Source organism: Thermobia domestica, chromosome 13 (genome assembly GCF_964235325.1).
Source record: "Thermobia domestica chromosome 13, izTheDome1.hap1.1, whole genome shotgun sequence".
Taxonomy (NCBI): Eukaryota; Metazoa; Arthropoda; class Insecta; order Zygentoma; family Lepismatidae; genus Thermobia; species Thermobia domestica.
In genome coordinates, this window is record NC_137466.1 from 125,920,006 (window position 1) to 125,935,368 (window position 15,363).

The window sequence follows — 15,363 nt, forward strand, 5'->3', positions numbered from 1 at the left end:
GGTCAGGTGAACACTACTGACTCATCACGACACTCTAGTAGATGTGTTTAATTGCAGTGTAGTCATATCTTAGTGATTTTGCTTGTATTTTATTATTTCTACGTATTTATTATATCCCACCTTGTGGACCAAATTTTCTTTTCTTTTTATACTTGCAGCTATTTCCAATCTTAATTAAATCTTTCTTATGTGAGAAGTCATTATATTTACTGATAAATTCCTTAATTTTACATGCTACGCGTATTCTATATCAATAGGTTACGTAATATAAAGTGTCCACTTACCATATCTGAGGACATATCTTCCTCCACGGAGTTCTCCATCTGGCCAGATTGTCGTATTTGCTCTACGAGCCGCGAATGTTTACGTGCTAATGTTTCGAATAAACTCACCAGTCTTTGGCATACATATGGATGGAGGGAGCGGAACTGGCTGGACATATTTGCTAAAGCAGCCAAGCAATTTGTGTGTAGATATTTGTCCTGAAAGCGAAAACGAAATAGAAATAGTTCATCGGGTTACACAAGTAAGGAATGGTGATGGCACTACAGTCGAATAAGCTTTACTGGTACGGAATGTGCAAACTAATTTTCAGTCTTTAGATTGACTATAAATTAGATAACATGGGTAACTTTGTTTTAAAATATAAAATGTTATTTTTAAAGACGGTAGCTATCTCATACTATGTAATTTGTAACCAATGTGCCTCTTGTCCACTCTTCCTACACCTCTACAAAAGTAGCTTATAGTCTTCAGTACACATTTCTCTTTAAATGTATCCACGTAGACCAAAATCCAAACAACATCCAAAAATAACTGAAGAAATCTTTTATGATCTGAGCATTTCAAATCGTATACTAACCCAAATACAATAAATCAATATGATCTAGAGAAATTTGAAGAATGAAACACGAGCGTCTGGTCTGATGACCAAAAACGGGTCTCCAGCTTACCGTGCTGGGTACACTAACCTCACATTACTCAGTCCACTTTCTGATTAGCTACATATTTTGAAATTACGGTCAGTGCGCAGTAGAGATGCAAAAAAGCCGGCTTTTTGAAAAAAAACGAGAATTTTGGAAATTTTGGCTTTTTTCATTTTCATGATTTTTCTATCTAAATAGCTTTCTTATAGTATATTCTATAGTTAGATAAGAATTCCATGACCTAAATGCGATATTTCGCTCTGAAATTCACCATCAAGATGGATGGAGCACATGTTTTACGAATTAAAGCTAACATGAAGAATGTAGTATTTGAGGGTAATTTTAGAGGCTACTTAACTTTATTTTAACTTTTGAGTTATCGACATTTTTTTCTTCTTCTCTAGATCATTTTAGTGTGTCATCCGTGTTTCATTTCTAAGAGCTTAGTAATTTAACTTCTAGCGCAAAAGTTAAACTTATGTTTTTCTATATATCTGTCAAAGCGTACGTTTTTCAATATATCCGTCAAACCGTATACTGTTATACTTCCACATTTCTGTTATAGTGTAGCTGTGCAATGATTTAACAATAATTTTCCGGATACAACCTTGAATACTAATTTATACAAATAATCAGTAGCGGATTTAGAAAAGTACTTTGAGAGGGGTTTCTCTGATTGTTTCGTTTTCTAAAATGTCCTAATTTTAATTGGTAGGTGCTTGAAGTTTATGAGTACAGGCATAACTAATATTTCGTTTCGTTTATATGTTTAGCAATAATCTTCCGGATACAACCTTGAAGATCATTTTATACTGAGAATCAATGGCGGATTTAGAAAAGTATTTTGGGAGGGTTTTTTTCTTACTAATGTTTAGTTTTTCTAAACATTCGTAATTTTTATTTGACGGGAGCTTAAAGTTTATGAGTAAAGGCTAACTCATACACTAATAGATATTTCGTTTGTTTTAGACACTCCGTAATTTGGGAAACAGGCTTCAGTCCGAAAGACCCCCTAACCTTCGCAAAACCGTCACTGCTGGTAATTAGTAATAATAATGATTTAAAAACAATAAGAAAGGAAGTCGGCCAACTCACAGTACACGCACTATTTCTACATTCGCAGATGGAATGAAGAAAAGCTTTGTCAGAATGGTCGAATACTGGGTTGATTCCCGGACTTCCCGATAGAAGCGCAAAAGCTAATCACTCAGTCATGTTTGTTGTTCAGTTGTATTTAGCTTAACTTAAATATATTCCGTAGTCCTTTCCTTGGAGGAAGGGGGAGTTCCGTAATAATTTGTTGAATCCGTCTTGTTAAAAATTCAGAAAACTTTAGAATTGGATAAACCGTGATGGTGGTTATATAAAACTTAACTGTAGAATTCCAAGAATATACAGAACCAAAGCTCTAGATGTGCAGCCTTTAAGTGTACAGGGTTTATCCGGAAAGTAATAGGACTGAGTCGATTTTTAAAAAAAAATTATTGAGCCAATCGTTACAATTCTTTAAAAACTTTCAAAATAGGCTCCTTCTACGTCGATTCCCAAGCATTGAAGGCGTCACGGAAGTCATTCTCCGGAATAGCCTTGAGAGCCGCGGTGCAAGCTGCTTGGATCCCCTCTGTCGTCTCAAAATGCTTGCCTTTCATCGGGCGTTTCAGGCGAGGAAACAAAAAGAAGTCCGGGGGGGGGGGGGCACATCTGGGCTGTAGGGCGGCTGCGGAAGCGTTGGGATGCCGGCCTTGGTCAGGTAGCTGTTCACAAGAAAGGCGGTGTGAGCCGGGGCGTTGTCGTGGTGCAGCTTCCATTCGGCTCCGATGTCTGGTCGGACCCGACTGACCATTCGTTTGAGTCTCTTGAGCACTTCCACGCAAAACTTGACTTTGACGGTTTGTCCAGGAGGAACAAATTCATGGTGGACGATGCCTTTGATGTCAAAAAAGACAATGAGTATCGTTTTCACTTTGGACTTGCTCATTCTTCCCTTTTTTGGGCGAGAAGACGCCGGCGTGTGCCACTCGGAAGATTGCCTCTTTGTCTCGGGATCATACTCAAAGATCCATGATTCGTCACCTGTGATTACGTTATTCAAAAATTGGGGGTCACTTTGACACATGTTCAAATTTTCTTGGCACAATTCCACTCGCCGCAATTTCTGGTCGTCAGTGAGCACTTTTGGGACAATCTTCGCGCACGCCTTGCGCATGTTCAAATGCTCCGTCACAATTTCATGAACCACAGTTTTTGGTAAATTTAACATCTGGGCAATTAAACGAATACTTAGTCGACGGTCTGAGTTCAAAACTTCGCGCACACGAGTCACATTGTCGGTGTTTGTCGAAGTCGAAGGTCTTCCAGCATGGTCTTCATCGGCGACCTCTTCCCGGCCCTCCAAAAAGGCCTTGTGCCACCGAAACACACCACTTCTTGCTAAAGCATCATCTGGGTAAGCCTGCTTGATCATATCAAACGTCTCTGTCGCAGATTTGCCGAGTTTAACACAGAATTTAATCGTGTACCTCTGCTCTAACGAACGCTGCATTTTCGGCTTGCACCACTTACAGAAACACGTCGCGCGAAAAAGCCTGTCCTGGCTCTCCGTGTGCCTGGAGATAACACCAGCCGCTCGTTCGTTAGCTAGGAACGCCCCCTACCGGATCCAGTCGGTGCGCGCACGCTCCGAAGTACAGTCATGGCGGAATAAAATCAGTCCTATTACTTCCCGGACAAACCCTGTATCATATAAATCTAAGTATTTCTCTTATGTTTTATTTTCATTTTATTTTGTTTCAAAAAGAGGATATGGTATATTCTGAAGTAAAAATACTACATACAATTTTGCTAGTTATTTGTATATTTTTTTAAAGAAGTGTTTACTTTTCGGATTGGCTGGTTTACACTAGCTTTTTTCTTTTTTCTTTTTTTATAACTGGTTTAAACCAAAAATAATAAGAAAAACGAAAAATGCGAGTCGTGTGAACTTTATGGTGACGTTTTCACATATCAAACCATCTGCATTAGTTTTATTTCATTTCACCTTTTAATCAAGGTGTCACATGTTCAATTCTCGGTCGAACCACAACCCTTCTTTCATGCGTAAACCAAGTAGGGGTTCGGATGTCACTTTAAGCGAAAGTCTTCTTGATAACCTCGGTATTACGTAAGGGCGTCAAGCCTAAACATACGAAACGAAACCAAATTGTATATTTCTGCATGCCTGAATGCCTGTTGTTTTATAAAGAAACCAAGGTTGCTTAAATATATTGATAGAAATTGGAAAAATTTATCGATTGCCTACGTAGCTTCCAACATTAGCTTGGATTGGACTTTCAATGATATCTACGTACCGGTACTAAATTTGTAATTTAATACCTCAGTTTTAGCGTACTGATTATGATACGTTGACCTTTAAATTTTATATGCAAAGCAATAACAGGATTTTCCCGTTATTGTTTTACATTTAAAGTAATGACGGGATTTTCCCAATGGATAGGGCGGGAGTTTCTCAATTTAACAAAAAATTACTGACCGGACTTCTTTAAGATTATGGGACCTCTTCCAGCATAACCCCGTTGTTACATAATAACACCAAGGCGAAACAAACTTATTTCTGTGAATATGTAATATAAATACAAAAAGCAAAATATCTAAAACCAAAAACCCTCGTTAAAACAAACAAACAAACGAACGAACAAAACTGATTTAAACGCCCCAAAAATAGGGTTTTTGACATTTTCAAAAACAACCATGGTTCTTGCCAACCCTGCTTGCTTTTGTATATAGAAGGTTAAAAAATTCTTATTATGTACACTGGTTAATCCTTTGGAATTCATAATGTAAATATGTTGAAATAAAATTGTTTGAAATATCTTTTCGAAATTCATGGTTTACGTATTTTCGAGGTTTTATATTATTACCAGCATCGACCACTAATTAAATGACTTTTAGTGTTATAGAGAAGCGAAACAAAGTCTGCTTTATCAATTTAAAGCAGAATTTTGAAAAAAGACCAACATTTTCCAATTCAAAAAAGCAGTTTTTTTTTTCGAGCTCTTGCATCTCTAGTGCGCAGTCACTCAGCTATGTGATTTAACTATGGACATTGAAATTCTTCTTTAGGCATTCTTCTACTCTCCTACATATATAGATGAATATTTTAATGTGTATAGATGAGCTTTTGTTAACTGTTTTATCAGCAAAAATTCTTGAGTATTTTTGCATATTTTAATTTATATACAGGGTGTCTATAAAGTCACTTAACATTCCTCGTCTTCCTTGCAGGTGGACTGATCTGATCTGTGAAAATGTTCTTTACTGAAGAGCGATTAGCCATGGTACGACATATGAACACGTACAAGATTTCACCCGTAAGTTCGAAAAATCTCCTTCAAAAAGATAAACTATTAAGAACACTACCAAGAAATTCGAGAGAACTGGCAGCGTGCATCATGAAAAGCGATCTGACAGGCCATATGTTACACAGGAGACCATCGCATTAACGCTTGATCCGCAGACCACGCGCATCGACAGCAAGACTCAGCTTGCAGCTTGGCATTCTTGAATGCGTTGTTTGTAAAATATTACGCTTCACACAAAAAATCCTATTACATGCAAATTCTGCATAAAATGGAGGCATAGGACTACGAAGCGAGAGCAGTGATGTGTTCTGATTTGAAAAATTAATGGAAAAATGTTCTGTTTAGTGATGAAGCCACGTTCCACACGTGCGGGTAAGTCAACAGACAAAACTGTAGAATGGGAACAGAGCACATCAAAGATTAATGTGTTGATGGATATTACCCAAAGTAAAGTGTAGGGATCATTCAGGTTTATAGAGCGAAAAGTAACGGGAGACATCTTACCTAGATATACTACAAAACTACCTGGTGCCTCAGTTGTTGGGTCCTGTTGTTTTCCAGCAGGATGAAACACCGCTCTATTTTGATGTAAGTAAACGGAATTTCTCATTATTACTTTTTTTGGGGAAGATGGATTGGTCATGCAGCACCAAGGGCTTGGACTCCACGGTCTCCCAATTTGACTTCAATGGAGTTATACCTTTGGAACTTGGTTAAGTTCCATGTGTATCAGATAAAAGTCACCAGGGTGGAACAGTTAAAGAAACGCATCTACACAGCTGCAGCACAGATTGCACCAACTATGTTCAGACGAGAGTTTCGACCAACAGAAGAGAAACAAATTTGCTGATTTCTTTACGTACGCATGTCTGTATGTGTGAGTTAAAGTTTCAGCTATCAGACAGCTTTGTTAAAAAGTACGTGGAAATGTCTGTATGAGTGAAAGTTTGTTAACGGCTAACTAACTAACTCTATGGCCTACGGAACCCGGAGGTTCAATGCCGCGTTCACAAAAGCTCTCCACTGACTTCTATCATTAGCCAATTGGATCCAGTTTCTACTTTATTTTCCTATCTCTGCGAGATCCATCTTAATATTGTCCTCCCATCTGCGCCTAGGTCTTCCCAATGGTCGTTTTCCGATTGGTCTTCCAGTAAAGACTTTGAAAGCGTTTCTACTTTCTTCTATTCTAGCTACATGACCTGCCCATCTAAGCCTCCTAGACTCGACGACCCTAACAATGTTTGGTAAACCGTATAAATTATGTAGTTCCTCGTTATGAAGTTTCTGCCATTCCCCATTCCCGTTCCCCTTGGGTCTGAATATTCGTCTTAGGATCTTGTTCTCAAATACTTTTAGTCTATGTTCTTCCCTCAGACTAAGCGACCATGTTTCGCAACCATACAGAACAACAAGCATGATTATCGTTTTATATATTTTAAGCTTCAAATTCCTTGGCAAAATTCCAGACGACAAAAGATTTTGAACCGAATAGTAACACGAATTCCCTGCTTTTAGTCGACATTTAATTTCTTCGTGAATATGATTTTCGTCTGTTAATATTGATCCTAGATATTTGAAAGTATCCACTTTACCAAAATTATTATTTAATATTTTAACGCATCCATAACTTGCCGTATTACGGTCCCGACGCACTTCCATGTATTTAGTTTTCTCTGCATTTACTTCTAAACACATGTCCCTGCAAGCGTTTAATAAGATCGCTGCATTTATTTCTATTGTTCTCCTATCGTCCTCTATTAAATTCACATCATCAGCATATGCCATAACCTGGTGAATACCGCTCAACTCTAGGCCCTGGTTGCTATCTTTGATTTTCCTTATAGGGTATTCCAGAACAAAGTTGAATAATAATGGCGACAACGCATCTCCTTGTTTCAGGCCATTTTCGACGTGTAAGCTCGTGGACAAAGATTTTCCTACCCGGACTTTACTTTGGGATTGACTTAAACATATCTTAATTAATCTAATTAGCTTTCTCGGTATTCCAAGTTCTGTAAGAACGTTGTATAATGTTTCTATTCTAACCGAGTCGTAGGCCTTTCTAAAATCAATAAATAGGCCTTTGTTAATGGCAGCTTTGCTAAAAAGTACTGATTTATATTCATTGCGAATGTACCTTTCGGTATGCTTGTCCTTACGTCAATACAGTTTATATAAATAGAAAATGTTAAGCGACTTTATAGACTCCTGTATTCCGTTTTTAACTGTGTGTGTATCGTTCCGTTGTTTTAAGCACTGAAATCACCAAATTTTTTTTCGAACTAAGTAATTGTTCATATTATATTACCACTTATTCTTTTAAGTTGTCAATTACTACAAGTTTGATTATTATCATAATTACTTCAAATATATACAGGGTGTACAATTTATCCTGATATACTCTTGTAACTTTTAAACTAATATATGCAAAATTTGATCGTTTTGTACCATGAAAATATCGACAGGAACGTTGTTTGACATACTCTGCAATATAGTCAGGTTAACAATGTTGCCAATCACAGTTTTTTTTTTCTAATGGCAGTACGCCAGGATATTATATATTTCAAGTATATATGTTTAACAAAACTGACAATAGCACGTTTGTTATTCAGCGTTGCAAACTAAGGACGCTACAGTATAACAAACAACGAAATACACCGAAATTTTGGAGGGTTCTGCAAGAGTAATAACGGAAGTGAGACTGACAGGACAATATATATCCAAAGTACCTTAGTGTCGAATACTACGGTTATCATATGGCATACTTCTAACAAACAGGAGCAAAGTTACAACGAATTGGAAATTGAACTTTTTTTCAAAGAACTTTATTTCGAAAAAGTGTTTAAATAAGTGTCAGATTGAATCACGTAGACAGTTTTCAACAGACATAAAGATCATAATGCTGTTCGCAACAGTTTGATATCTTTGCTGTACAAAAAAAAAAAAAAAAAAAAAAAAAAAAAAAAAAAAAAGTAAAAGTTGATATGTTGTTTAAAATGACGTATTTGTGGATACTTTTAAACAATTGCTGATTTACTTTCCTTCTATAGTGTTACAACAATAGGTTTTTGGTAAGTGTACTTACAACAAGTTCTCAGAGTTACAAAATTTTAAGCAAAGTTGCAAACCTTATCACTGTTTATCATATCTCCAGAAAGGTTTGAGATCTCAAATTGCTGTAAACGGCATTGTGATCTTTATATCTATTGAAAACCACCTATGTGATTGGATGAGGTGCTTGTCTACGTTATTTTTCTTTCTTTCTTCGAAATAACTCCCTTCGAAAAAAATATTAATCCCTTGCAACTGTTTATATTCATTCGAAACTAGTCATATTATGAACATAATATTAGGCATTAAAGTACTTTGGATGCCCCACCCGTCTCACTAGCGTTATCACTGCTATAGAGGTCTCTAAAATTTGGATGTTTGTTTTACTCTTGCATCCTTGTGTGCTACATTGAATAAGAAATGTGATATTGTAAGTTTTCGTTTGATATGTAGATTTGAATATGTAATAACCTGATGAAATGCCACTTAAAAATGTATAACTTCATGTAGATTTGGCAATACTGTTAACCTGCAGTATCACAGAGTACGTTAAACAATATTCTCCTGTCCGTATTTGCATGGTACAACATTTCAGCCCGTTTTGTCCATCAGTTATAAGGGCATATCAAGATAAATGATACATCCTGTATATAGTATTAGATAAATTCTACTACAATTCATTGTTTCTGTTTGTGGCGGATATTAACATCGTAGCTAATTCTTTTGTACATAGATTCCTTGACAGTTTCCTTTATTACATTAAAAGTATTTCTTTTTTTCTATTCATTATAAAAGAAAAAAGATTTAATACCTGAATACAGGATCTTCGTTTTATAAATGGCAAGAGTACAACTTTCGGTAAAATTAACATATATACTAAAGATATAATAATAATACTTACCCTCATTTTAAGCATATTGTACTGTATCGTTCGAATGACCACTAGAACTAGAAGTCCTCCTAGTGAGATTTCTGAAATTGATCTCTCAGTGTACCAAACAACTCCCTTCAAACCCTTTAAACAAAACAAAAAAAAAAAAAAAAAAAAAGTTTACTTTTCGTTAAATCTGCAATCATCTTAAATATAGCACTTCCATACAATGACATATCGTCGTCGGCAATTCAAAACCTGCTATGTGACATTTTCGGCCGTTTCGAGATAATAGTATTATCTGGTGCATCTTTTAGACTCTTTTAGACTCTCTAATTTATTATTACTTGAAAGCAGCATCAAATATTCTTACTTGCAGCATCAAATATTACTTATAACATCACTTTTATAAAGCGAAAAATCTAACCAGGATACTGTTTTTGGTTTTTCCTGAAAAATTTATAAAAATGCACATAGCAGGTTTTGAACTGCCGACGACGATATAATAATAAATAATAAATAATAATAATACTAAACAATGCTTTTTATAAGATGCACTAAACAGGAGGAACATTTTTTGGTGAGGTAATTGGGTGTTATTGCTTATTATTAAGAAGTTTTTTTTAAAAATGCACTAAAGAGGATAAAATTAAGTTTTTGGTGGGATAAAATGAGAAACGGGACTAAGACTGAAAGCAGCACTGGACGCTCTGCCTAAAGTTGGTTTCAAAGCAGGTGGTTACTGGTTTGTTCGCGCCCAATGCTTTCAGTCTATATCTCATTTCTTTATTTTACCCCACAAACAACTTTATAAAAACATTGTTTTAATCTTTTTTTTAAAAAAAAATGTTTCTGCCCTTTTAGTCTTTATCAAATATTCTTAAGTACGCTATGAAAGACAATAATCTTTTCTCTTTTTATGAAAGGAAAAAAAAAAGGCCAAAACTTTTAATATGAAGTTCATAGAAAGTCTTGTCTGCAACCAGCTGAACTTTCACGAAGGTTTGATATACCTAGCAGGCTCTCAATATTATTTCTAAAAAATTAAATTTATTAATTTCACGGTGAAACGATACGCCAGAGCAAAAACTATGTTAAAATATTGTAGTCATCGGGTTTAAGTATCTATACAAAATGTCAAAGTAAAATGTAAGAGGAAGTATGTAAGATTCAAGTTGCACGATGACCTTAACAAACATATAAGTAAGCCAATAAAAAACACTGAAAAGGTCTTCTTATATATCGTTATTACTACAACGATAACCTGTATTTACTAGTTTTATTTTATTTAATAGGTTGGGCAAGAATGCTATCTTATTTGGCAATAGCTGCAAATTAGAAGAAGAAGAAATGTTATTAAAATGTCATGAATAACGTTGATTTGTAATTGATTCATGCTGCTGCTGCTAGAGGTAAAATAATGTTTGTTGATTCGTCGTAATCCGGTTGCTATGGTTAATAGTTTTGATTACCAAGGTTTTGTTTACAAATAAGTATCAATATAATTGAAGAGGAAGCCATATAATATGGAAGCGTATGGAATTACTGAGAAGCAATTATTTAGAAATATAGTGCTCATAAGTGATTAAAATAGTGTTTGATCATTTGAATTATAATCGTATTAAATAACAAGTATTTATATAAGTGTGTACAACGATAAAATCTTTGAAATAAATAAATTAATCGAACTGTGGTGCTATATTGCGACTTTTCGAAGAGATAGTCGTTTGAGTTAATTTGCTACACATTTTTCTTAATGACTGATTGAAATTTCACGTCCCTCAATATGAGACGGGATTACTGCTTAAAGTGGGATTTGTACCATTACTCGGGCTTTTATCTAGGAGATCGAAGGTTGGTCCACTGCGTCTGTCACTTGGTCACGTCTAGGAGCAACATTATTGGTTTAATATGTTTTATTTCAAGAAATCAAAATGCCCACAGCTGTAAAATGATATGAAAAATTCCACTTTGAAAACGTTCACTTGTAATCCTCTTTAGGAGCGACAGAACGATTAATTGTGTTCCGTGACTAGTAACACCACTATAAAAATGGAAGAAATGTTATCCTATATCCAGTATAATTTGTTGCAAAAGACATTTATGGAAACCTTTAAAATTAATTTGCTAAATACATATACGTATATAACGACGATTATATATATATATGTTTGTCTGTTAGTGTGGATAATACTACTTGAATTTTTTAAAATTTATTTTGCTAATATAGCTTTGCAATCGGCATAGCCTGTTTTTATTAGTCTGAACTGAGTTTAGGCAGTGTTTATTTGATAATTTAAATTAAAAGAATATTTAGTTTAACGTCACGCGTTTATAATTTGTAAGCTAAAATGAAATGAAAAAAAAAAAAAAAAAATCCAACTTATCCACTACAAACTCATAGTCCAAACAGGTACTCCTTTGCAACAGAAGATTGTAGCTCTATCAATGAGCCGTCATGTCTTCCCAACTCAAAATTATAAATAATAAAATTATATGTTGGCACTATCACTAAATACAAGTGAGTTTCTTCGACTAGCGCTGTATTCTCCTCTTTAATCATAACATGACGTGCAGTGACTCAGCAAATTATCCAAGCAGCAGTATAGTCAAGTTTTTTTTTTTTCACCACTTATATTTGATGCAGGGGCGTAATTTAGGGAGGATACGGACGCAACTGGCCCCTGAGGCAGAGAATCACAGGCTTTTAATAAATTGTATACTAATATACAAACTAAAAGCGCTCAACTTTTATGGCAATGGACATCATGTCACCCCTAGAAAAATCTGAGATGATGCTATTTATAATAGACTATTCTACCAATATTTTAACAAAATATTGACAAAGATGTCTGTTTCGTTTTCCCTGGATCGAACATCGAAAACTGTTTCTTCATACAGTTCTTGACAACGGTTTCTAAAAGATTTCACAGTATTCTGTTATCTTTCTTCTACAGAAGCAATATCTAATGATAATTATAATTTTTGACTCGCGAGGGGTCTAAAGTTTGGGAAGTTATAACACTACAAGACTCTACGTCTATGCAGTAGTGAACCTGTATTATTCTACATAGACCTGAAAAGAGTATAAGTACTTGCTAAGAGCTGCCACCTACATTTTCAGCAAAAAAATAAATACACATGAAATGTAAGAACAAATTTTTATTACATCGATTATTTCTTTGCTAAACAAGTATACTTTTATTAAGATGTACAAACGTTTATTTTTTATTTTATTTTTTATTTTTTTTATGGAGGGATCTAGGTCCGGTGGACTCCCCGTGTGGGTGCACCCCTAAGGTACAGTATATATTAGCAACGCCAATTGTTAATCGTAAGCTTTTAATATTGAAATAAAGGTGTTAATCTATATCTAATATGTTTCTTAAAAAACAATGAATATGCCATGTAAAGCCTATATATATATATATATATATATATATATATATATATATATATATATATATATATATATATGTATATATGCAGGGTGACTGGTAATTCGATGCATTCCTTGCAAGGGGATATTCTACAAGTACTTTGGAACATTTTCACCTATATGAACCGGGGGTCGAAAATCAATAGTTTCTGAGTAATTTGAACATGTGTGATTTCTTTGAAATTTGCCGCCTAACGAGAGGTGCGAGGGAAAGTTTTACCCTGACCCACTTCTACATGTCGTAGAACGATGAAATTTTACATATGTAATCCTGCATACCTGTGTAGGTCATGTGGTAATGTATAGCTTGTAGCTCTGCACCGTTGCTGTGTTATAGGTCCGACGTGAAATAAGGTATAGTGGTCCAAAATTCATTACTGCTCCTCAGAAAGCAGCGTGGCAACATTGCAGAAGTGTTTGTCCCTAGGAAATGACTGCATGTTTGGGAAGAAGCGGAACAAAGATGGTGTGCGGTCAAAATAAAACGCGAACAATGAAGGATTTCATACCCAGGATCGTGCATATGTTTTTCAACATTCGAGCAATGAAGGGGTGCATTGTTTTCCAGAAGGCGGACACCTTTTGTTAGCATGGTACACTCTCGGATTTCACAGAATCCAGCAAGGCATGCAGCACTGAGGCATACTATATCCTGGTAATTGTTGTACCCTTTGCCTGGAAAGCAAGTAGTAATACCCCATGTTGATCCCAAATAAAATGATCATCATTTTGGTCACTCAAAAGTTGGACATGGTCTTCCTTTGGTGGTGGTACGTCGCCACGCTGTCATTGGTTTGACTAGATTTTCCCTGGTTCTTTTCACTCCTACTAGGCGAAGGCAGTGATGGTACTTTCTAGAAAGCCAGGGCCAGTTCCTTCCTCTCGAAACCTTCCTTGATTCATTCCTTTTCTTTAATCCATAAATACATATATAAAGAAATAGTAATCGAATACATCGCTTTAATAACACAAAACAAAATTACAACCACTGCAGTACCAATTGCTACAATGACAATCTAATGTTATAAGCTCTACAAAGGTAAAAATGTAAAGCGTGGAAAGTCATACCACAATAATACATTTAGCACTGTAGCACTATCAAAAGCTTGTAGAAAATAGAAACAGAGCGTGGCATGCTGACGAAAGGTGTTCGCCTCTTCGAAAGCAACGCACCCATTTACTGCTCCAATGTTGGCCAGACAGATGCACGATCCTGGGTATGAAATCCGTCATAGTTCGCGCTTTCTCTTAACCACACACTACCTTCATTCCACCTCTTCCCAACCATGTAGTCATTTCCTAAGGACAAGCACTTCTGTGATATTGCCACACTGCTTTCTGAGGTGCAGCAATGGATTTTGAACCATTACACCTTACTTCACGTTCGAACCTGTAACTCAGCAACGGTGCAAAGTTACGTGCTGTACATTACCACATCACCTACATAGATACGGAGGATCATACATGTAAAACGTCATCGCTCTACGATATGTAGAAGTGGGTCAGGGTGAAATTTTCTCAGACAACTCTCGTTAGCCTTCAAATTTCAAAGAAATCGCACATGTGCAAATTACTTAGAAACTATTGATTTGCGACCCCGGCTCATATAAGTGAAAATGTTTTAAAGTACTTGTAGAATATTCTCTTGCAAGGAATACATCGAATTACCAGTCACCCTGTATATATTATATATATACACGAGAGAGAGAGAAAGGAAAAAACAGTACGGCCGGGAACAATAAGGCAGGGAAAACCCATTCATGCAACTGGATGCTTGGTTACAGACTTTTTCTCATGGAGAAAGGATACCTCAGGCTTTCCGTGCCCCTTCCTCGAGGCTTCTCTTATTAGTTGAAAACTACATTATGTTGAAATGGGTTGTCATGGCGACTAGTTAGCACTGCATGCAGTCTTGGTACAGAAAAGCCTGGCTTGCTGCTTGTATGTATAACTATCTCCGAGTAAGTAATCTATGTTCTGTATTCAGTGGAGAAGGGTTGTAAGAGGCCCTGAGGCCCAGCCTACCCATTTACTTTCAGAAATTATAATTTATAATTAATTTACTTTCCTTGCACAGTATGTAGGATAGTTTTCTAAGTTGAAAAAAAAATATTGTTTATTAAAGAAATAGTGGTTGGCACCACTGCTGGGAGGCTCACCGAACAGTGTCTCAGGCGGTGGTAGAGCTACCGCCAAGCTACTCAGAAAATCACGCGAGAGAAGGTGTTGGTAATAACCAGCCAAAGAGACCGGCCTCAGCGCTTATCGACTTTTGTTTCTACATAAAGCGTTTCTCTCGCGACGTTCGATTTCGATTCGATATGTCAAACAAATAAAGTGCAAACGAACGTAGGGCCCCATTCCGTACCAATTTTGCGGACTCTAACGCAACGCAAAAGCTGGAACAAGCAATTCTAAAGGTGCTACGCCTATTATCACAAACTAATGCCCCTTTATTCCGTTACGTTGGCGTAAACCTGTACGAAATCAAGACTCGTTGAGTTCATTAGAATTGAGTGGAGAGTGTGGACACGATGCAGAATCGTTCTGACGCACGATTACTGCCATACTGAAGAGTTCGACTAACGCATGTTTCCTACAGTAGACAGGCCTTTAGTATGACCCTAAACACATGTGAAAACGACTCTGCATAAGGCCCTGTATGTTTTTGAGATATTATAAGTGACATTTATTTTCTTACATTTGCAAAAGTGA

General features: G+C 36.1%; 1 protein-coding gene across 3 annotated transcripts in view; it reads right to left on the bottom strand.

Annotated features, from left to right (window-relative positions):
• LOC145668488 (dymeclin) overlaps window positions 1-15,363 on the bottom strand; it is a 70,031-nt gene that overhangs the window by 10,649 nt on the left and 44,019 nt on the right. For all 3 annotated transcript variants that reach the window (XM_081736431.1, XM_081736430.1, XM_081736429.1), the window contains exons 11-12: window positions 9,240-9,353; window positions 285-482 (exon numbers count right to left, since the gene is read on the bottom strand). In XM_081736431.1, the coding sequence (XP_081592557.1) occupies window positions 285-482; window positions 9,240-9,353 (312 nt within the window). The remainder of the gene's footprint in view (window positions 1-284; window positions 483-9,239; window positions 9,354-15,363) is intronic.